This window comes from Emydura macquarii, unplaced genomic scaffold, assembly GCF_026122565.2.
Source record: "Emydura macquarii macquarii isolate MOO-44397 ecotype Brisbane River unplaced genomic scaffold, CSIRO-AGI_Emac_v2 contig_1253, whole genome shotgun sequence".
NCBI lineage: Eukaryota > Metazoa > Chordata > Testudines > Chelidae > Emydura > Emydura macquarii.
The window spans coordinates 83,087,484-83,111,091 of NW_027131390.1; the positions used below are offsets into that span (position 1 = coordinate 83,087,484).

At 39.7% G+C, this 23,608-nt stretch overlaps 1 protein-coding gene across 2 annotated transcripts in view; it reads left to right on the forward strand.

Annotated features, from left to right (window-relative positions):
• ACVR1 (activin A receptor type 1) overlaps positions 1-23,608 on the forward strand; it is a 103,308-nt gene that overhangs the window by 26,515 nt on the left and 53,185 nt on the right. For both annotated transcript variants that reach the window (XM_067549420.1, XM_067549422.1), the window contains one exon: positions 19,696-19,772. In XM_067549420.1, coding sequence (XP_067405521.1) covers positions 19,696-19,772 — 77 coding nt within the window. The remainder of the gene's footprint in view (positions 1-19,695; positions 19,773-23,608) is intronic.

Genomic DNA, 23,608 nt, shown 5'->3' on the forward strand with positions numbered 1-23,608 from the left:
TGGTTTTGATAAGACAGTTGTACAGTGCAATGGTTGGTATCCCTTCCTTCCATTGGATCTTGTTTAACAGGAACTATTTTAATTGGTTTTCACTGTCATTCTGTTAAAACTCTACAGCTAGACATAGAAATCCTTGACATATGTTTGTTCCTGAAAACATACACTCTATACTGCTTTGGTCATTCAGCTTCATTTTTTTGTGATTGTCAGCTTAAAAAAAAACAAAAAACCCCTGCATTTGGCAGCACTTCAACAGCAAAGCAGCTTTCTGAGCCTAGGACTATAAACTGTATAATTTGTCCATGGAGGTCTATGCATTACAGAAATGAAAATTCTTTCTCTGACAGCATTCATTGCTTAGCACACAGCAATTTGGCTGTCAGAAACAGCTGGCACAGTAGGATGGGACAATAGGAAGGGGGAGAGAAGGAAGTGCTTACTCAGAGCACCAACTGAGAAGATCAGGTTACACAGTCTGTCATTAACAGATGACACCATGCTCTAAAAGATATGGCTTCATGTCTGAGCAGGAGTCTGTGGCTCAGACGGTAGGTGTTTTACTGAACAATTGAAGAAAAAGCTTTACTCTGCAGTGATTGCTCAATACTGGCTTTCTTTGGGTGTTAAGTTGTGCTAAGTGTGGCCTCTGTTAGATGGAGCTATGCATTAAAGTAAAAGTTGTTTTTTTTTCTTCCCTAGGTTAGGAGTCTTGCCTGTGTTTTCCTCCCCCCTTTCCTGTAAGTGTTGCAGGGTGGGGGATGGGCCAAACAGTTGTGCAAGTATTGCTTAGAGGACTTGTTTTCTAGACCATGGTGCTCTTTCAGTCTGGTTGCTGGTTAAGAAATGTGCAGTATCTGTGATTATCTACTAATTTAAATACTAAGTAAAACCAGTGACCGTGGAAAAACAAGCATTTGGCATGCCTTACTCTAGTATGTCCTTTCCTTGCTTGATTTCTGTGCGTCTCCAGTGTGGCTTTGTTTTCTCTGTATCGATTTTCATGATTCATTGAACATGAGTTAAGCAAAAAGCATACTTAAATGATGCTGGAGACAGCTGTCTGTTCAAATAGGAGATGTATGCATGGTGTAATGGCGCCAGATTTTTCTTCCATTACTTTCTCCAGTATGGTACACAGTAGTAATATTTCATTAAAGGCTTTTTCATTTCCTCTAAGCCTCTAGGTCTTACCTTAAAATATACTATGTTCCAAAGCACTCATCTGTACTACAAATGTTAGTATGATTTCTGTTCCTGAAGGCCTAACTACGGTTTCTGTGGTGATCTATCTTTTTGCAGTCAATTAAGTTGAAAAGGTTTTGTGGGTTTGAGTTATCCAAGAAGTATAGAGTGAAGAAGGAAAGGTCTTTTTTTTTGTTTTTTGTTTAAAGCTGATTGGCTAGATAGCAGAACTGCTGAAAATGTATGTATGGAGAATTTTAGAAAAAAGCTGAAACTTATAATACTCTGGAGCCTGATTTGTACAGGCTTTCCCCTACCTCACAGTTTTAATCCGTTCCCTTTTATACAACAGAAGCTGAAGTTCCAGATGTTTTGGATTAAAGATAGTGAATGGGAAAAATAAACTTTCTTAATGATAACAGAGTCAGACTGGCTGGTCCTATACTGACAGGAAAATGGAGAGATAAAAACTCCATTAATGGTGCATGCACTGCCTAAGAAGCCAATAAAACAATGCTGTCTTCACTGGAAAAAAAGTCCCATATTGGCAATGAGCAGTGCCAACTGCAAGAGGCCGCAGCTGCAGACTAACAAGTATTAAAATAAAAAATGATTTGGGTGGGAGTGGATTTTTCTTCTCTTGCAGGTAAAGAGTAGTCATTAATGATCAGTGCTATATGGAAAGATAACATGGTCTTGAAATGCTTTAGCTATGTGTGGAGGGTTGTGGTGGGAAGGAGCAAGGGACAGAGGGTGGAGAGAAGTCAATAAATCTGTCTTTAAAAGTGTGTATCCTCAGGGGTCAAGTGACTTCTTGGTGGCTTGCCACCTTGAACAATTTCACTACTTCTATTGGTCTGTAAAGTGATTTGGTGTTTTAGCTTTTTAAAAAAAAAGTTTCCTGCAATCGATGAGGAGGGCTTGTTTTTAAATAACTGCATTTTACTTATTTCCTCCTCCTTGATCTCAGTTGCATCCTTCTCCTTAGTCCTGGTAAATTTTACCAACCGTGAATGCAGTTTTTCCATTCAGTGGAATGCCTTCCCCATCTAGTATCTGATAAGTTACTGTGCTATTTAACTGCTTCTGACCTCTAACAAAACCCTCATTCTTCAGCTTCCCTGGTTCCTTGGAGTGCAGCTGTTGCAAGGTAGCTACTTCACTTATGCTGATTCATGGCAAAGTACTAATAGTTACAGTACTAGGCACCCTCATCTAGTGTGGAGCTAAGCCATTACTGATCGCCAGGGATCCTCGTTTTCTGCAATTTGGGGGTGGGGTGGGGAACACCAAAATTCTTTTTTTTTTTTTTTTTTTTTAAGTTAAAATCCACGATTAAAATGAAATGCTGAACTTTAGTTTCCCTAGTCACAACATAGATAAATATCAGTTGAACACAATCTCTTATATACAGATGAACCCTATTTATCTGAGCTTCCATTATCCAGCTCTCTGCATTAGCCATGGCGCTGATCAGTAGTTTGGTTAACCTCCCGAGCCCCCCCACCTTCCTGCTAGTTGGGGCTGACTGCCCAAGCTCTCCTGCCCCATCTTAAAATAAGGGATAGAAAGCACTTTGCCAATTTTCCTGATTATCTGAATTTTTGATTATCCAATGTGGTCCCAGTTCCAATTTCATCAGATAAATGGCCTTTCCTTGTAAATTTAAAGCATATTCAAAAATCCCCCCCCCCCCTCCGCCTCCCACAAGAGGGGAAGGTTGCATGCATTGAATAAGTAAATAAATTTTACTGACAGTACCAATGTCAATGTTTTTATTTTTTCCACAAAATTTATTTTTTCCACAAAATATAAAAAAAGTAATTTTCTCCCCCCCCCCCCCCCCCCCCCCCCCCAATCCACTTTTCCATGGCAAATGGATTTCTAGGATCCCTGCTGATCACTCAGGATCTAAGGTCTTGTCTATATGACTGACTGCTACTGCTTGAAATGGGGGTTAATTTCCTCAGGGCAAATAAAGGCTTTCTCTGTCTATGCTAATAACTCGCCCTGGTGTGTCTAGACTTGTAGCCTGAAATGGGGGCTAATTTCCAGTGCATACAAGGCCTTATTCCCTGTCTATAGTAGGGAATTTTTAGTGTACCCTTCACCCCATTTGGCTTATCAAGGCTTTTTGCCATTTTTCTCTGGACCCTGCTCCCGCAGTTAATCTGATTTGCACTCTATCAATTTCTTGTTCCATTTAATTTGAGTATTGGTTTACTTCATGCCCCTGCTATGATGGGCCTTGTTAGGCCTAACATGTCTCTGTCTTTTATGCTTAAGAGTCCAGGGGAAACCCTTCATAACGGGCTTTCCCTGCCCCATTGTCTCCAGTCTTCTGTGGTTGGGACCTGTGACCTTTGTGAAGGAATTAATCTCCAGCCCTGGAGATCCTGGTCTAGCTCCATTTGAGGGAGTAGGGTACTCCTTTGAGGGGATTACAGAATATCAAGAGTTTTTATATCAACTTCTTTAGAGCTGGAGCAAGGTGGAGGGTACAGAGGGAGGAGCTAGGCCAAGAGTTCCTTTTACCACCTGTTTATCATGTGCTGCATTACATGCTTTCCCTCTGTTGCTAGGAGGTGGCAGTGTGACCATGGTGTCCTGGATGACTCAAGCCCCCGCAGGTATTCTTGTGCCCATTCTGGCCTGCAGTTTGTTTCTGAGAATTGTTAGGTGCCTCAGACATTTTCTACATTGCGGCTTCCTGGACCTCTAGGCTGACTCAGCTCTCCTCCAGCTGAGGCTTTTCCTGCCTAGCTTGAGCTTCCATAGACCAGTTGCTTTTGTACCTCAGCGCCAGTGTGTGGTATTACAACTCCTCTTATCACTAAAAAACCTGGCCACACAACTCAGCGAATCGGATTCCATCTTAGCCAGATAACAGGAGTTTAAGTTCCTTGGTTATTTATTTATTTTCCCTTTTTAAGTGAAGAGTGCCTTTGCAGCATGAAGCCCAGAAAAACAAGTCTACTACTGAGAAGGCAGAATAAGACTTGGGCTCTTGTGGAGATGGGTTACTCGTGCCTGGTAAATTACTGACAGATCTAGGTCATGTCCCTTCTCCCCCCTAAACACACACTAAGCGCAAGAAGGCTGAAATGCATTGATAAGGATATGTAGTATAACTGAAGTGTCAAACTCATTCTGCCAGAGGATGGAGTTAAATTTTTTTAATTAAGGTCAGCAGGGTGAAGTATACATTTAGGGCTACATACATATCTTTACTCAAACTCGCACTGATCTGTTAGATTTGCACAAAGACCAATGATAAAGTATGCCTTTTATGTAATAACTTATAATTTTGTGTGTCTTATTTATTAGTACCTTTTAATGGTATTCAGTATCACTCATTGGGAAAGTAAGATCAGCTTTTTCTGCCTTTGTTTCTCATCTTCCACAATCTTTCTCTTCTTTGTCCTTTATGTATCACTGTCAGCTTCTCCCCATTCCTTAATTCATCCACTAAAATGATCAGCATAGAGATGACACTGAAAGGATAATCAGGCTTTAGTTATTTTACTGAGGCGTTTGCTTGAAGGGGAGGTGAATTCAGAACCTCTCCAACTGTCTGCAGACTCAGGAAGACAGCATTGCATTGGTTTACATTTGGTTCACATGTGGAAGGTTTTCTTCACAACCATCAGGGCTAGAAACTTTAAATATTAAGTGGAAGCTTGTGACTCACTCAACTTTACCAGAATCCAAGTGTCTCACCTGTGCCTGGTGGGATTCCCCTCTACTAGAGGAGAGAGAATTTTTAGGTGAGGCTGTTTGGAAACATACTAACTGAAGGATTTTAATAAGTTTCTGGTGGGTTAGAAAATGATTCCTCATCTTACTGTAAAGATCAATAGCTAAGTTACTATTTCAGTGTCCATTGGTTTTGTAAAAATGATCTGTGAATGTCACCTTAAAACTGAGTGACCTCAAAATACTCTAGAAATGAATGATAGGCAGTCTCTCTGTTTCTAAACATATAAATAGATAAAAGATTAAGCTGTGTATGGCTTTGTTTTTTGCTGTGTATCTGCATCTAAGGTTAACAAAATGTGCAAAATCTCATCGGGGAAAGGAAGCATGTGGCATGGTGGGGTTGGGGGACATTAGATGAATTTCTTTGACCTATTCTTGGGTATGCTGTAGGGTTAGCAAATCTAAAAAGGTTTGTGTTACAACATGGTGGTCCCTAGCCCTATTGTAACTTAGTTCGATCTTTCTTGTACCTAGGTCCTACAGATTTGGTAACATGGTTTGGTCCTGTCCAAAAAGGCAAAACCCAGACAGAGTCTTGACTATTTGGTGTTGTAATACAGTTTTCTGAGCATTAAACTTGCTTGTGTAGCTGGATCCTCCTTTCCCTGGATAACTAATTTCATTCAGTTATTTGCCTTTCAAGAGAACAGTTAAGGAAATTTAACGGAAACTCCTTAAATGATGATGCAAACATTAGGATGGAAGGATGTATGTAGATGAGTGCAAGAAGGAAAGGACTTTTAATGAGATGGTTTAAAAACCATTTTTAAACCCCTACTAAACTTCTATTACTGGCTGTTGCTTTGGAGAAAAGAGGGTGGGGGGGGGGGAGGGAGTTAACCTGTTCCACCCCCTCTAACTCTTCCTACCTCAGAGCAGCCTCCCGTTTCCCTAAACCAAACAGCCTTTTTCAAGGTTTAACTATCATAAAGAAGCTAAAAAGGGTGATCAGCCCAATTTAAAAACTCCCTTGAAGTTGCTTCTTAGAACAAGCCACACATTTCTATGTATTTGTTTCACATTTGTAGAGGGCCAGCTGTACAGGGACATTGTTGATTGCTTTAAGATGTGATCTTCCTTTTTTCTGCTTCTATCCCGACTAACTTGTGTGGTGTCCCTCTGCACATCTTGCTCTCCTACCCTGCTCATATTTGTTTGGTGAATATATTTTAATGAACAGCTGTGCATTTGTTGAGTCACACCGCAATTATCCGATTCTGCCATAGCAGTGAGATGGGCAAAAACATGTTTCAAGCTGAGTTGCTGGAAAATTCCATTAATCACATTCTAGTTAGGAGGCTTGGGATGAGGGGAACAAAGCAAAGTATTTTTGTGTATTAAGTATTTATTATAGTTCCTCCCTCCTGCCCTCCCTCCCCCTACTCTTGGTTTAGTGGGTAATGTGATTGCTGTTAACATTATAGACCCTGGGAAAATAATTACAGAGGTCCAGCTTTACCCTGTCAGGCAAAATCCTGCTGGGTTTATTGATGTGCAAATGAAGTTAGTTACTTGTGGTAGAGTATTTAAATAGATAAGAGGTCATTGAAAAAGTTCTGTCTGTAATGACAGTGCTTGCAGTAGCATTCCATGAATTCATTTACTAAGTATTCAGTTTGAAATGCTCCAACCTGATAACATCACAGGCTGAAAATAAGAAACACTTGCACCTTCTAAGTTCCATGCATGTGTGAAAACACAGAACTAACCACTAGTGAGACAGTACTTAATTAGTACACATAACAATCTGCAGAATCTAAACTAGCTTGCTCTTCTTCACCGGGCTTGTGTGTATGTATGTAAGAGAGTGAGGAGGGTTGATTTTTGAAATAGGGGTTTCTAAATAGAATTTAATTATTAGTCAGATCTTGTCAGAATAACTGATTGTAAGAAATGTATATTTCAAAACTTCTCTTGTATGCCCTGTTATGTTGAACTACTCTCATGCACCTTTGGTGATAAATGAGCAAACTCCACTTTTTTTTTTTTTTTTTTTTTTTTTTTTAAGACTAGGGTGAAAGGCCAAAACATTTTAACTAACCCATTTTAAAAGGTGATCGATTCACCACCAGTGTTAAAATCCAACTTTCTCTGTCCATGCTAAAGTTTTCAGCATTTTAGTTAAAATGTGTAACATGTTTTAAAAATACATCTTTTTCCTAGTGTAGTTTGTTCACGTTGGTTCCATCTACATTGTAACTTCCAATCAGGTTCTGAACACAGTGGAATATGTAGTGTAGGACCCTGAGAGGCCTAAAATACAGATCCATCTTGCAGGGTAGGTGGGGCAATCCTTTTTTAACACTGTACAAAAATCATCATGTAGCCTTGGACTTTTATATGGCTGGAAGTGCAACACTAGTGTACTGTTAAAATATGGGCCCATACGGTGCTCTATCATGTTCCTCCGATATGACAAAATTATGATTCAAAGACCAGGCCTTTGGCAGACTCACATGCAACCATTCTTCTGAACAGCCTCTAAAACTGCCTGAAAGCTCTTAATGGTATGTTTTGATTTGCAAGAACAAAATACTTAAGAGATCTTGTAAAGTTACAAGAACTAGTTTGTCCGGAAAATTCTTGCAGTCTTTTCTGAAGCAAATCAGTTTCAGGGAGGGTAACTAAGAATTTCTTGGAGAGGGGAATGCAGAAGTACCTCATCAGCTAGAAAAGTTTCTACTTTTTTTTTTTTTTTTTTTTTTTTTTAAATTTACGGCTCTTCAGTGTAGACACCATTTACTTTTTAAGCATTCAAGTAATTTGGTGGTCAGAATATCAACCATCTCCATGTTCATCCTTAATGTTACTTAGCAGGCTCAAAATGTTTTTAAAAACAAAATTTTACAAGCTAAAGAATGTTGAGGCTGTCACCAAAACAGACAAACTTTCATGTAAAGACTAATACTTTGACAAGCCGTGTGTTCTTTTCTATAGGGATGCGAGTGAAGGTTAGAGTTTCTGCCCTCTTCATCGCAGTTTGTGACACACACCTATTAATGTGATTTAAATAGTCTGTAAGTTTTTCAAAATTGGTTATAAAAAACTGTCAGAGGGTCTGTTTATCCCTGAATCTGGCTGAGCAAATGGTTTAGGCATTTAAACTAATACTACGCAAGTATAACCCTCAGAAGTATTTGCTAGACCCACACACAGCTCAATACTCAAAGTTAAAATCTGCACTATTTACCTCTTCTCTTTGTGCTTTAGCCAGTTTTTTTTTAAGAAAGCATTTTCTTTTGGTTTTCTATGTGATGTTTTATAACTCCTGATCATCATACAAATCTGACTTGTGATTGGCTTTTGTTTACAATTGTGCAACTAATAATGGCCAAGCTAAGTTTTCTCTTAAAACAAGCAAGTCCTCCTTTCCCTGAAGCTCTGTGCTGAGATCTTAAGCAGCATGGCCAGGATTCTGCAGACACTTGTGATTGGATGAGAAGTGTCCTACTAGGTGAGCTCAATATTTGGCAGTATTTGCAGGATTGGATCCTACATTTGCTTCTAAACAGTCTTCATTATAAATTTGATTTTTTTGGTGTTTATAATTAAAAATGCCTCTGGTAATACAAGTATATTGTTGCTATGTGCAATGGTTTGGAGTGGCTGCAGCAAAATTCAGGATTACCTAAACCAGTTTAAAATATACTGTTGAGCTTATTTTTAAAAAGGGGAAAGCATTCCAAGAAGGAACTCCATCTTGCAGTAGCAATGTATCTCCAGCGTGACCATTGGCTTCAGCAAGCAGGCTGCAGTGCTGCCCTAGGTGCCATGTCTGAACATCAAAGTATCTTCATTTGCATGCCAATGTGACATAAAACATGTAACTCTGTAATATACATTTTGAATAGTAAATAAAAATATTTACTTTAATGAGCTGCTGAAATATCTGGGAAGCAGCAATAACTTATGTACTTACAGTTAAATGTCTTGCTTAATTGATACTTCATGTGCATGGGGTAAGTTGATAAAAGGCACTAAGCAAATGCATACTCAAATTCTTGTGCTAACTTTCACATGCAATTACTTGTGAATGGATCAGTTATTTATCTGCTTGGCTATTTGCATGCATAGAATTGTGCACACAGTTCTTAAATATTGTGCCTCCGGTGTGATGTGACCAGTGTACCACAGCCCCAGTAAGTTACTGAATGAGCATTTTTAAGAAACCTTTATTTTGTGTGAAAAGGTGCAACAGCCTCTTACTGCATTATGATGAAAAAAGGATTAGGCCTTGACCAGTAAAAGTGCGGTGAACTTAGCTCCTCTTTTGGATGGAGAATGGTTTTGGCTTCTGTGAAAGGCATTAAACCATATGTAGTGAAATACAGAAAGGCATAAAAGGCACAAGTAGGGTGTAATGTGTGTGGTGAGTTTTCAAAAGGGCTTGAAAAAAATTCTTTGACAGGTCCTTGCCTGAGGACTAAGCCTATTGTCCTGTGTGAAAAGTACCTGCATGGCCCACCTCCTCCCTTCCCTCACTCTCCGCAAACTGTACCTATTCATTTAATAAACCAGCTGTGTAACCTATTCCACACCCAGTATAGAATCCTGAATCCCCACACACCAGTTAATAAATGGTAGGCTCCCCAAATAAATGAGGGTTTTCTTGGCTTTTTCCATCTCTGGGGGGGGGGGGGGGGAGACTGGACCTCAGCCTCTTTGCAAGACTCCTCCTAGACTTCTTGTTCTCCTGGACACACCTCAGACTCCTCTTAAAGGAGCTGCACTAGCGTGATCCCTGCCCATTCTCCCCTCCCCATCTGGAAAGCAATTGGTGGTGCTTGTTCAGTTTTTGTGCCTTTGGAGCCCCCTCACCTCCCCCCCCCCAAAAAAAAAGGGGGAGGGGGAAGGGGAAAGCTGTGGCTCTCTGCCTCAATTCAACCCACTTGCCTAGGCAAAATTTCTCCTGGGTGAGGTAGGTTTTTCTGAGCTCTGTGTGTGATACACACAGTGAGAGAACAAATAAGTAATTTCTATAATTTGTATGTGAGCTGTGGGTAACAGAATAGGCAATAAATGTATACTAGTTTGACACCACTAGGGAGACTAAATGAGATTTTATTCCTGTAATTGACTACTCTATTCAGGGTGGGTGGGTGTGAACTTTTTTTAATAGCTTATTTTAGAACAGCTATGAAAATCAAGTTTTTATAAGTGAGACTAACTCTCATCACACTTATTCTCTGGACACATTGGGTTTGTTTAGGAGATGATTCCTTGTTTCAAGAGTATTAGTGCTCTTCTCCATGGTCTCTTCGGTATTGACAGGCTGGATTGGAACCCAACATCTTGAAACGTAGCCTGAGATGCCACCAGGAATGTAGGAATTGCAGTGTCTTTCTGTCTTTGTTTCTGCTGGGCTGAGACGTTGGCCACTCTACTGATGGGTGCTTGATGACACAGATGCTAAATGTTGTGTGACTGACTTTGTGTCATATCTTAGGCCATGTCTACACTACCACTTTTGTTGGTTTAAAAAAACAAAAACAAAAACACTGCTCTTAGTGACGCAAGTTATACCAACAGAAGTGACTATGTGGAAGGTGCTATGTTGGCGGGAGAGCTGCTTCCACTGATGTAGCTACCGCCACTTGTTGAAATAGTTTTATTATGCTGATTGGAGAGCTCTCTTCCATTAGCATAGAGCAGCTACATGAGAGAGCTACATTGGTACAGCTGTGCCCCTGTAAGCTGTCTAGTGTAGATGTTGCTTTCATGATGTAGGTAAGGGGATGAGTATTTTCCACAGTTCAGAACCCACCTGTGGTTCTTCTGACACTGGCCTGGCCTATGCTGAAAAAATAGGTTGACCCAGCTTTGTCGCTCGGGTGTGGATTTTTCACACGCCTGAGTGACGTAGTTAAGTGAACCTAACCCGTAGTGTGAACAGAGCTAGGTCAACAGAAGAGGTGCTGCTGCCATTTTGGGACGTGGCTTGTCTACGCTGATGTTAGAATCCCCCCAGTTGATGTAAGTAATGTCTACGCTGAAGTGACTCAGCTGTAGTGTTTCAAGTGTAGACTAGACAAGCCCTTTGATGAAAGCCTTGGTTTTGTGTGTTGTCTACGAGCTGTGTGTGTAAGATCTCATGATCCTCTCAACCCATTGGTAATTTATTCCCTATAACACCAGCGTGAGGACAAAGCTTATGGCAGGTTGTAATTGTTGATGAACTCAACTGATGTGCAGCTATCAAGGAAGGTAGAATTATAAATCAATATTGTCTATCTTTTTTATTAAAAATCTGTTTGTACATGCAAAATTCTGTGCAGCTCTTGCAGGTTCTTTGTCAGCTGCCACCAGGGCTGTCATTTTAGAGTTTGGGTACTTCTCATCTCTTCAGAATGCTTTTAACTTGTTTAATGGTGTGTCCATGTCTGTGCCCTATTAAGATGAAACATAGTTTCTAACTTCATTAATTGGACCTGACTTCCATGGGGGTTTGGGATGTGTATAATTGACATTCATGGCCCTGTACAGAAACCGCAAAGCACACTATTTTCAGCAAGTTGTGTTGCCGTCAAACCCGCGTTAGGTTTTAAAAAAAACCTGGTTCTCTTTACAACTTCATGATTGTAATCACTGGTGGAGCTGCAGCGCTGATGAATGCTGGCTCCAGTTTTTGCCTGTGGTAGTCAGGTCATAAAGTGATATATTGAGACATCAGTGGAGTTTCCTACAGAGATTAGGGTAATGGATATGTATACTTACGTGCCGTGCAAATATGAGAATCTTAAAATCTGTTACTGGATTAGTACCCAGCCATTTAGATCCTTCAGAATGCTAGCTCCTTATACAATGCTTTATGAACACCAGTCTTAATATTCTGTTTCTTATCCCTGAGAGAGAACTTGCTGTACACATGTCCTTTCTGAATCTGTTCTCCCTCAGTCTTGAACTGAAAATTAACTTTCTGTTAACCCACTGTCCTGCTTTGGAATTGAGTTCCTTTTGGCAATGTGACTCTTACAGAGTGGCTTGGGATCCCAGTTAACTTTTTAATATGCTTAAAGTTTGCAGTTTCAGTAAATATCTAAGTTTGATCTCTCACAAATTCTTAGAGGACTTTTTTTAATTTGACTTTCCCAGTGGCCCAGAGCAGCTTTAAATTTAATTTTAATTTTGTTCCATGAATAATCTGCTGCTTTGTGTTTGACTTGGATGTGTATTTCCAGAAGTAATGCTGTAAACCACTGTTTTTACTACCCTCTAGTGGCAGTTGTAGTTGCATTCTTAGTACAGAAAATGCCTGTGGAATGGCAGGCAGTACCCAGATTCATTAATGAACATTGGGAAGGGAGAATGTGTGTCTGGAAATGGAAAAGAGCTTGCAGCATTATTAGCAGCACACCAAAGTTTGTCAAATTATTATGCAACCCTAGCAAACACAGGTGTGTACCATACACCACATTATATTAGCACACCTGGACAGTGTTGCTAATACGTCTTTATTTTTAATAATCTAACGCATCTTTCACAGACTTTTGTTTTGCTTTTTGTTTTTTCCCTTGGTAATGAAAGACTTTGCTAGCTGGTTTTTACTTTTGCTTCTCTTTAGTTTCAGTGCCTTATGTAGACGTTACATTGTCCTACATGCTAATAGTGCAGTGCTTTCTGTCTGAATTGTGAGTCTTCCAAGGGAATATTTTTATATCCAAACACTTTCTTTGCATTTTAAAGTCAATCATTCCATTCTTTTGTTAGTGTTTCAGAAAAATAATTTGACCTGAAATTCAGTATTCGAGTGATCCTCTAATACAGATAAATTTGGAGACACTCAAGTGAAACTTGGTCTATTTAAATTAATTCAAGTTTGACGTGGTTTTTTTAAAACTGATGTTAATAGAACTTGTTCTCATTTGTTTTAAAAACCTGTTTAGAATTAAAAACCATTTCTGTGCTACGTTTAAATCTCAAACTTGAAAGTATTTTGTGTTAATTTCACTGTCAGTTCTTCATTACCTAGAAACCTGTCTACCAAGCCTCTCTACTGTCCTTGTCCATCCTCTAAAACACATTTCACCATGAGGCTTAGAAACCCCAGACAGCCTTTCAAATAAACTGCTTATAGACTAGAATACTCCCCCACTGTCCAACACACACATTCAAACCAAAATGTGTGAATTACCAAGATGTGCCACTTTTTGTTTCATTCCATCTCCTGTCTGTTTAGGTAGGCCCTGTCCTGCAAATGGACCTACAGTTGTGGGCGCTTGCATCTGTTACTGAAGTTAATGGAACTCTGCATGACAGACTCTGTGGATAGAAGGGTTCATGGTTCACATTTGGGGCTTGGATTGTAACATCTTTCAGATGGGATCTTATTCTCCTATTCAGCTTCTAAATATCAAGCACACTTCTTGTACCGTGTAAAATAAGTGCCTTCATTGCCTAAGCTGAGAGAAAAGGGAAGAAACCAAACAGCGTTAAAAGGTGAAAAGCATATCCGTTTTAAAATGTGAAGTTTTAATAATCTTAAATATTTATGTAGGCCAGATCATTCCCCTTTGACCTTCTTGCAATATGACTTTATGATCATGCCCAATATTTATATAGCACTTTGAAGTTTACAGTAAAGCACTGTGTAGTCTTAATTAGCATGATCAGTTTCACTATCAGATTTCATTGTACTATTGCAATATTCTGTTGTTTATACCTGAGTATTGTAGAGGTTTCTTTAAGAATATTTTAGTCTTGTATATCCTGTGGGTTTTTTTTATGATATGGTTTTGATTGTGTCCAAAAAGCTCTAGTGGTTTTTTTTTTTTTTTTTTTTTTTTTTTTTTTTAATGGCCATAATGGGTCTGACCACTTATCCATTTAGTTCACTGCCCTGTCTCTGACAGTCAAGATGCTTCAGAGCAAATGAACAGAACAGCGCAATTCTGAGTGATCCATCCACTATCATCCAGGCCAAGCCTCTGGCAGTGTGAGGTTGTCCCTGACCATCGTGGCTAATAGGTCCATCAATGACTATCTTCTCTGAACTTTTTTTATACTTTCTTCCTTCCTTCACAACATCCTGATGCAATGAGTTTCACAGGTTGACTATGGGGTTTGTGCCGAACTACCTCCTTATGTTTGTTTTAAACTTGCTGCCTATTAATTTCTTTGGGTGACCTTGTTTTTGTGTTAAGGAAGTGTTACACTTCACATGTACACTTTCTTAATACCATTCACGATTTTATAGACCTCTATCATATTTCCCTTTAATCATCTCTTTTCTGAGATGCATAGTCCCAACCTTTTTAATCTGTCCTCACGTGGAAGCAGTTCCATACCCCTAATTTTTGTTGCCCTTTTCTGCATCTTTTTCAATTCTAATACCTTTTTTAGATGAGGCAATCAGAGCTGCCCATAGTATTCAAGGCATACCATGGATTATATAGTGGCATTATGATATTTACTGTCTTATTATCTAGCCCTTTCCTAATGGTTAGCTTTTTTGGCTGCCACTGCACATTGAGCGGATGGTTTTCGGAGAACTATCCATGATGATCAGAGATCTTTATTGAGTGGTAATGGTTAAGTTAGACTCCATCATTTTGCATGTATAGTTAGGATTGTTTTTCCAGTGTGCGTTATTTTGCATTTATTAACATTGAGTTTCATCTGCTACTTTCATTGCTAAGTCACCCAGTTTTGTGAGATCCCTTAGTTAAGTCCAAAGCTGACAATGAACATTTGCAGTCTTGAGTAACTTTGTATTGTCCACAGACTTTGCCACCTTAATGTTCCTTTTTTCCCCCCAGATCATTTGAATATGTTGAACAGCCCTGATATAAGTACAGATCCTTGGGGATCCTGCTATTCACCTCTCTCTCTATTGTGAAAGCTGACCATTTATTCCTACTCTTGTTAAAAGATAGGAAACTAGCTACTGATCCATATGGGCACCTTCTATCTTATCCCATGACTGCTTAGGAACCTTTGGTGAGGGACCTTGTCAAAGGCTTGCTGAAAGTCCAAGTACACTATATTGACTGGATCACCCTTGTCCACATGCTTGACTCCTTCATAGAATTCTAATAGATTTCCCTTTGTAAAACCATGTTGACTCTTCCCCAACATGTCCTGTTTATTTGCATCTGATAATTTTGTTCTTTACTATAGTTTCATTCAATTTGCCGGGTACTGAAGTTAGGCTTACTGGCCTGTAGTTGCCAGGATTTAGTCTGAAACCTTTTTTCTAAAAATCAGTGTTTCATTGCCTATTCTCAAGTCATCTGGTACAGAGGCTGATTTAAGCGATAGGTTACAGACCCATGTTCTGAAATTTCACATTTGATTTCCTTTAGAGCTCTTGAGTGAATATTAGCTGGTCCTGGTGACTTATTACTGAATGAATAAATGTCAAGGTTCATATCCAACCCATACTTAGTTTGACAAAAATAAATCCAACAGATCATGAAAAAAACATGGGCTTGGAAATTTGTATGCACTTAATGCAGAGGGCCATCCTCTTCAGCAATTAGGTCGAATATAACTCAGACATGCCTGAATTGGTCTGGCTGCTAGGGTTTGTGGTAGTTTGATGACATAGTAAATACCAAGACAATAGAACATTGGCTTACATGTAATCTTTCTGTTAGAGCACAGTCAGGGGAGTCAGCTTTCATTTATATTGATTAAAAATATAGCTTATTGGTTGTAACTTTTTTTTAATTGAACTACAAATATGTCTGATTCCTGCAGGTGAGCAGTTAGGGCTGTCTTTCTTCAGTTCTCTGCACTTTCAGACTTAGGAACAGTAATGCGTTTGTCAGGTTTTATCTCTGCAGCAGGAAATGTTTAATCTAAAACGTCAAGTGCCAGAGATGTCGCTGGGAAATCAAAGTTGAGAAGTCAATCAACTAGTTGAAGATGGCATTGTGTGGCTGAGGTGCTTATCGGAGGATAAGTCTCAAGTGACAGATCATTTGAACAGAAAACAGTACTGAGCTACTCTGAGGCTACACATCATCTTGGATTACTGCCACTTCTTTCTCCCTCCTTTTGCTCCCAACTTTTCCAGCCGACACATCAGAAAACTGCTCAGCCAGCAAATACCGAAGTGCAGAGGGTTGTATTTTTTTTATAAACATTTATATCCTAATCTCTGTGAACTATCTTTTTTTTTTTTTTTTTTTTTTTTTTTTTTTTTTTATGGATCCATTTCTGCCTTGTTTAGAGGTAATTCTGTGGAACCCCTTCTTTGTTTTAATTGTTGGCATCTGATTGTGGAGCATATCATATAAATGAGTTTCTTTCCAAGTTTATTTTTAACTAGCTGAATTAGCAGGCTAACAGCAGATACTGCATTCTCTGAGCAAAATGGCAACCAGCAAGGGATCTTGACATCTCTTCCAAAGTTTTTGGCAGATTTTCAGCTATATAAACACAGTATGTTGGCTGGAGCCGGATAACCACATACAGTGAGAGAATAGATTTCTGGTTCTCTTGCTTACTGGAGTCTAATTTTATTATTTAGAAGAATTTGTTGTGGTTTTTTGTTCTTGTTGGAGCAGAGACAAATCTTTATAGAGAACTAACTTTTTTGCCAAGGCTTTTGATGAATTTTTTTTTGTAGCCGTGTCGATGGGTTACTACTTAGTCTTTTCTTTTTCCTCCCTCTCTACATCTTTCAAAGGAAAATCAGGATTTTGTTAAGGTCAGAGGCTCACACACTAGCTCTCTACCCTCTGCCTTACTTACCACCTTCACAAATCCAATCTAGTGGAGTAATTCAGTTGTGAAGCACTGAGGGCCACAGTGGCAATTTGCCAGAAGCCCAAGGGCTGTACCTACTCTGCACAGACATGGCATAGGATTTAATTGTCAAATATACACAGGGATTTTTTTATTAGTACATTAAATGTACAGAGCACTTCACAGGGCATCTAGACAAAATATGCTTTGAGGCTTTAAGGAGAAGGAAGGAATGCCATGGGAAGAGTTGCAAAGAAGCAGAGCCTAGGTTCTTGGTATCTACTTCCCCTGTGAGAGAGCCACATTATGAAATGCAGACTTGAGTGCTATGTGACTGATCTTTCTGTTCAGATTTATAATAGAAAAGGCCTGTTTCTAAACAAGTGTGCCAAAAGAGGCTTGCACAAATAGATGCCCTCAAACACCTCTCTGAATATTGGTCACTCAGCAGGTATTTTTATAGAAACCCAGCTGCGTCTAGAATATTTGAATGCCAGCACTATTGGAAAGCAGCAGTGATGCTTAGTGGATTGTGCCCTGGCGAGGGATTGGGACCTGGGTTCTGTTCCTGGCTCAGACACTGACCTACTGGATGAACTTGGGCAGGTCACTTCATTTTTCTCAATGTCTGTCTCCATCTGTAAACTGTGATATTGATACTTATATCTCAAAGCACTTTAAAGAGGGGATGTTGTTGAAAGTTGCTATATTACTTATTAGATCAACTGGTTCTTCTGGCCTCCTTTTCAGATGAGTCTGAAAAGGAATATCTCAAAACAGCATGATGGTTTGGAGATGAAAAATTGATCAGATGAATTTTTCAAAGTAGATCTATGCACCATTAGAGGAAAAACTGTCATATTTCCTAAATATTTATTGTCCCTCTGTCTGTGTTAAAGCCAAACACTTTGTTTTGAAGCATAAACAGTGAATGTGTATCTACAGTGGGGTACCAGTAAATTCTTAACATCATCCAGGCCAACTCTTTCTGAGGAGAAGAACAAAAGCTGGAAAATTTCTGTTTCTCTTTCTCTTTTTCAAGAAACTGCCAAACTAGTCATAGATGAGTGGTTTTTGGAGGGATAAAATAGCTGTCTTCCTATCATTCCCATTTCCCTTTGTATCTTAATATTTTTTCAGGATCTCTTTTGCTTGTCTACAAAATGCCATTCATATTATTTTTAATGTCTTTATCTTTTCTTTCCTCAAGAATGTTCCTTTTATTTCTCATTTTATCTCCCGTTTAATGTTCTCCTTCAGTGTTGGCTTTACTTTCTTCCTCTGTTCCCATTGCTGTCTGGCAGCCTTCTTGGACTGTGGGTCAGAGCGAAGTCCTACTCCAACTTCTAAACAAGGCTGAATGTGAATCTGAGTTCCCTCCCCTCAGATATAGGGGAACTCCCAACTCTGTGCTAATATTAGCTGCCAGGGTTGCTGGATTAACCAACACCATGTGGTGGAGCAATCTCACTAGAATCAGGGTTTTTTCCTGTCTGTGCATTTGAACCTTTGGTCTCCTGAAAGAGGCATCGTGTATTGTCACTTTTGTCCAGGCTTGCAGAAACTCATCTGGGTATGGCGTCATAAAGAGAAAACTTGCTTAAGCTATCAAATGAGTTCAAATGAGACCAGTGATGGGATGATGAGGGAAGAGGGTTCTAGTCACATCCATTAATCTGCACAAAGCCCCTTCCAGTTATTTCAGAATACTGATGTTTCAAATTGGTTGGCTGTCTTCTGAGTCAGTTTTCTGCCGGTTAAAGCTTCCCTATAATATACCTACTTTATTTCTGTGTTAAGACGTTAGCAACTTAGATTAAAAACAAAAAGACAACAGCAAGTTTTTCATAAGAAAAAGAAATGCTGGTACTAAGTCTTCCAAATTTATTCCGCTCAACAAGAAACAACTTCCAAGAGACTGATTAAGGACTCTAAAATTCTTTCATTAGAATCACCCTAATCATTCTCTTCCTTGAAGAGAATAACTTGTCTTAAAATTGCCTCCGTTTCAAGTAGAGTTGTATAAAATTTGTAAATGCCAAAGATTTAGCATTGGAAGAAAGGGAAACCATTTTGAAAGAACACAAATTATTGCTATGGAATAGGGTGGCTTTCTCAGAAACCTGTTGAATACGTTTGTCTTTGCAGTAACAGTCTGATCTTATTTTCATGTGTGAGTGGGGGAACCCACTAATTGGTTTGAAAGACTAATGAAATCTAGAGAAGCTAATAAATCCATTTGTATCTCAAAACTATGCACATGCTGGAAATATCCCTTAGTTCTCTCACTAGATACAGTTGTGTTAATGTCTAGAAGAAGAGGAATAGTGATGAGGTCATGAATGGAAATTTGTATAAATTTAAGTATATAACTGGAAGTTGCATTACTTAAAAGGTCCTTCAGCTATGGATTGCTCTTTTCTCTTCTGGTATTTCTAAATTAAAATCTAATAAATAGCAGGACTTGTCCTTCAGTGTTCTTTGTGGCTGTCTGCATTGGCAGGCAGTGCCCTTCTTTTGAGACCTCTTCGACTTACCTTAAAGCACACAAAATACATATTTAAGTTCACAGTAACTCTTTTCTTTTAAATATTACTAGTTTGGATTGAAAGCCCAAGGATTGAGGGATGTGCCAGATTCTCAGTCTGAATCTGCTTTGTTAGTATTGGAAGGGACTTTATAGCAAGTAGCCTGCTCCTTGGGTCATTGTATACCTGTAGTAAAATACCAAATGCTATTTCTGTGACTCCCCTCCTCATATAAGAATTACTGTGGGAGCTGCTGGAGGAAAGTGTGTTGTGGGCACATGTGTTTGCGTTTTAAAAACAACAAAACAGCCGCCCCCCCCCCCCCCCCACACACACACACACACACACACACACACACACACACACCCCCGACTTGCTGGCTGAGTTGGGTATATTGACCAGTTGGTAAATGCATAAAATTGGGCTTTTGTTTCAAGTTGCTTTTTTTTTTTTTTTTTTTAAAAGCTTATTAGAAAAAAATCCAATTGATTAACCATTAAAGTACACTTACTTTCCATTTTTGCTCTTTCTGCAGATTTACAATGATAGATGGAGTTAGGATTCTAACCATGCTGCTGATGTTGCTGGCTTTCCCCTCACCCAGTCTGGAAGGTAAGTAATGTGAATTACAGTGGTTTAGTGCAATGGCTGTTTGCTCCTGAAGGACCAGATTTAACTATGAGCCTGGTCCTAGTCTAGTGCAATGTTCTAACCTCACCCATTAACAGTTGACAAACCACACTCCCAAGAAGAATTTATTTAATTTTTCACTTGGGCATTCATAGATAAGGAGGTATGTGATTGTGTGAGGGCGTCTCCGCTGGAGGTACACCTAGAATAACTGATCCATGCTCACTCCATTAAGGATTTGGGGTACAGGGACTGTCATGCAGTCAAGGTAAAATTGGGGAACAGTATTATTCAGAATAACCTTTGGAGGCACAGCAGGTAATAAGATGGCTATAAACTCTGACAAGCCTATTTGAATTATTTTAACAATAAATAATACAAGTACTTCTGTCTCTTTTTTTTTTTTTTTTTTTTTTTTTTAACATGACTCTCCTTTTCTAATAACCTATATTTTGAGCCTAAATCACTTCAACAAAAACATAATGAGGTGTGTTAGGCAAGGGAAGAGTTAAATCCGTAATGGGGCACTCCCTTTTTTCTGGGAATTGCTGCTGTGCTAATCCGAAGAGTCATGGGACTATATGCAGTCATGGCATGAGGGGCATCACTGGGCTCTGGTGTGGTGCTGCGGTATATTTAGAGAGATGTGTTGGGGAGAAGAGTAGGTCATACATCCTGGTTTGGTTTGTATGTGTTTTTTTTCCCCCCCACACACCAGGCTATATAAACTGAGCATTTACACAGGCAAATAACTTTCTGTTTAGTATTAAAGTGAAATGCTGAGGAAAGCTTGTTCCATAGATTTTTTTTTTTTTTTTTTTTTTTTTTTTATTATTTTTCAAAAGGAGTGTACCTGGAGTAACTGTCTCTCTTGTGGTGGAGTAATAGGTGGTGTAGAATGTGTAGAAAATGAATCCTGCATTTTTCCTCTCCCTATCACCTGTTTTTGTTTTTTTCCCCTCTATGGCTGGTTTTTGCTCTGGGTATTGGATAACTGCAGGGATAATATAGGGCTTTATTTTTTTCCTGATTTACACTAGTAACAGCAGTAAGCTAATGTGGAGGGATGTTAAGAAACAAAACAAGATGTCATTCTCTCATCTGTTTTCTCACATAGATATCTGATCTTGCAGAGGACAGGCATTCAGTGATCTCATGAGACTTAATTCACCACGTGTTTTTGATGACTTTTATGCCACCACTTAGATTCATAGGCTTTGAGTTTCCAAAGGGACCTCTTGCACATTAAAGAGCTTCTCTATGCACTTACCCATGAATTTTAAAGATACGACACTATGTAAGTGGCAGCGGATGAAGATGTTAAACTAAAATTGTTAAGTTTGTTGTTGTTACTGTGGTGGACTGTTTTGTCAAGGTGATGGTATTTACCTATATCCTGTGTCGTTATTGCTATATTGAACTATGTTGCAGAGAGGAAGAAATGGTATGAGAGGTCTAGTATTTCCAGAAAGATGCACACAAAACATAGTGAAGATGCAAAATATGAAGTTTTTTACTTTTCTCCCTGTAGTTATTAGTTCCTCATATCACTCAGATCTTTATGAGAACTAAATTAGAATTTTATGGGAGCTAGATAAATAATTTGAGACAGACTTTATTTTGATGGTGACCAGGGAAGAATAGCTGAATGTAGATCAGTTGGGACAGGCAGAACCCACCAATTTCAGAAAATCATAGCTGCTTTAAAATAAAGGTTTCCCTGTCTGTAAATGGAAGCCCTGTTGGGTAGAGCAAGAAATTAAAGATATTGCTACACTGCAATGTAAGCCCAGAGTTAGAGAACCCAGGACTTGAGTGTCTACACTGATTGTTAACCCTAGGTTAAGAATTTTCTAACCTGGACTTGAACCTGGGACTGCAGCTTGCAAACGTGAGTCAAACCAACCATATCTCAGACTCCCTAGCCTTACCTGGAATGTGGCCACTCAAGCCCTCTGTCTATAGTGCACTGTGGGGGAAAACTTGACTGCCCATCCTGCACATTTCAGGAAATTTGAACAGCCTGCCAAGCAACATGGAGGTGGTGCCTATTCAAGAAGTTCTCTTGCTTGTGCTTTTCACTCCTGTCAGGAAACAGGTAGAGCTTCTGTGAGATGCTGGTGGAGGTTTTGATGGTGGTGTTTTCTGACTCACCAAAGAAACCTGACAGTTTATGTTGGAGGAGGGGAGAGAGTGAGCAGTACCCAGGCAAAGACAGACCCAATAATAGGCTGGTGCTGTGCATTACACTTGGTAAAGCTGCTGATGCCCCCTTCATAGACTAGTACTTTTGGATCAAGGCCAAAAGCACAGACTGGTGGGATCATATCATGCACACCTGGGATGACGAGCAGTGGGTCCAGAACTTTAGCATTAAAAAAGCTACATGTCTTGTGAGCAGCTTGCCCTGACCCTCCAGCATCAAGAGACACACATGGGGGCACCCTTGCCACTCCAGAAGCAGATTGCTATAGCTTTCTGGAAGTTGGGTACCCCAGACTGCTACAGGTCTGTTGCAAACTAGTTTGTTGGAAAGTTGACTGGGGGTAAAGTGGAGGTGGAGGTTTCTGAGGCAGTCAGGCACATGGTTACCCCCAAAGTGGTGGTCATAAAAGATATTCTTGAAGTAATTACTGGCTTTGAGAGAACAGGGTTTCCAAACTGCACCAGGGCTATTGATGGAACTCATGTGCCCGTAGTTTGCCCCCAACGAGCACGTGTACATAAACTGCAAAAGGTATTATTCCTTGTTGCACAGTGTAGACCACAAAGATGGACTTATGAATGTCAGCGTAGACTGCGTTGGGGAAGTTCATGATGCCAAAGCCTTCTTTCCGAAGAGAGGCCTACATTCCTGGATAGGCTGGAATACCATTCCCATCAAGTGACATTATCAGACAGTTACTGTCCTGGGGGACCTTGCATACCCCCTTTTTGCCTTGGCTTATGAAACCGTACCTTGATTTCAGAGGCCCTGGCAAAAGACAGTTTAATTACATTTTTAGCAGGTGTAGAATGGTGGTTAAATGTGTGCTTTTGGCAGATGGAAATCCCGTTGGAGACATTTACACACCCGTTGGGATGTCCATGTTGTCAGTGCTATCTGCATTACTGTGGCTTGCTGTGCTCTTCACAAGCTTTATGAAGCCAGAGGTGATCCAGTTCTCACTGAATGGCCTTATGGCAGCGAGGGGCTGTTGAATTGGCACACTCAGCCAGAAAGTGCACCTACACAGCTGGAGGTGATGCATCCAGGCAACAGAAATCAGAGATGCTTTGTGCTCCCATGCTCCGGACTTCCATGGCCCAATGGAAGAGGGGGAATAGTACCTCTATGAATGTGCTTGTGGGAGAGGGGTGAGGGAGGATGGGGCTAATTAATTTGGGTGCGGGGGTTGATTGCCATGCAGGGTCCTGATGAATGACATGATGACTTATGAAATGGGAGACTGGGGGATGATTCACAGTAGTCATGTAAGGAAGTTATTGAAGTGTGGACTGCTGTACCTAATTGTATAGCCTAATAGTGTTTGCTTACTGATTCCTAATTGCTCCTGATCGTGTGTTAACCTCTATTGTTTAAATATGGATTGTATGAGATGCAGTAGTAGCAATAAACTGACATAAACAGCCTTCTCTATAGAACTGTATTAAAACAGTACAGCATTCACCTTTTGCCAGGCAGGCCACCTGTCATTACCACACCAAAACTCAGTTACAAAAGAACCTTTGCATTTTTTCATACTTATTTTTGTTTTGGAAACAGTGAAACTGTGTACATGATAGACCCTCCCTCCTCCTCCCTCCCCCCCCTCTGT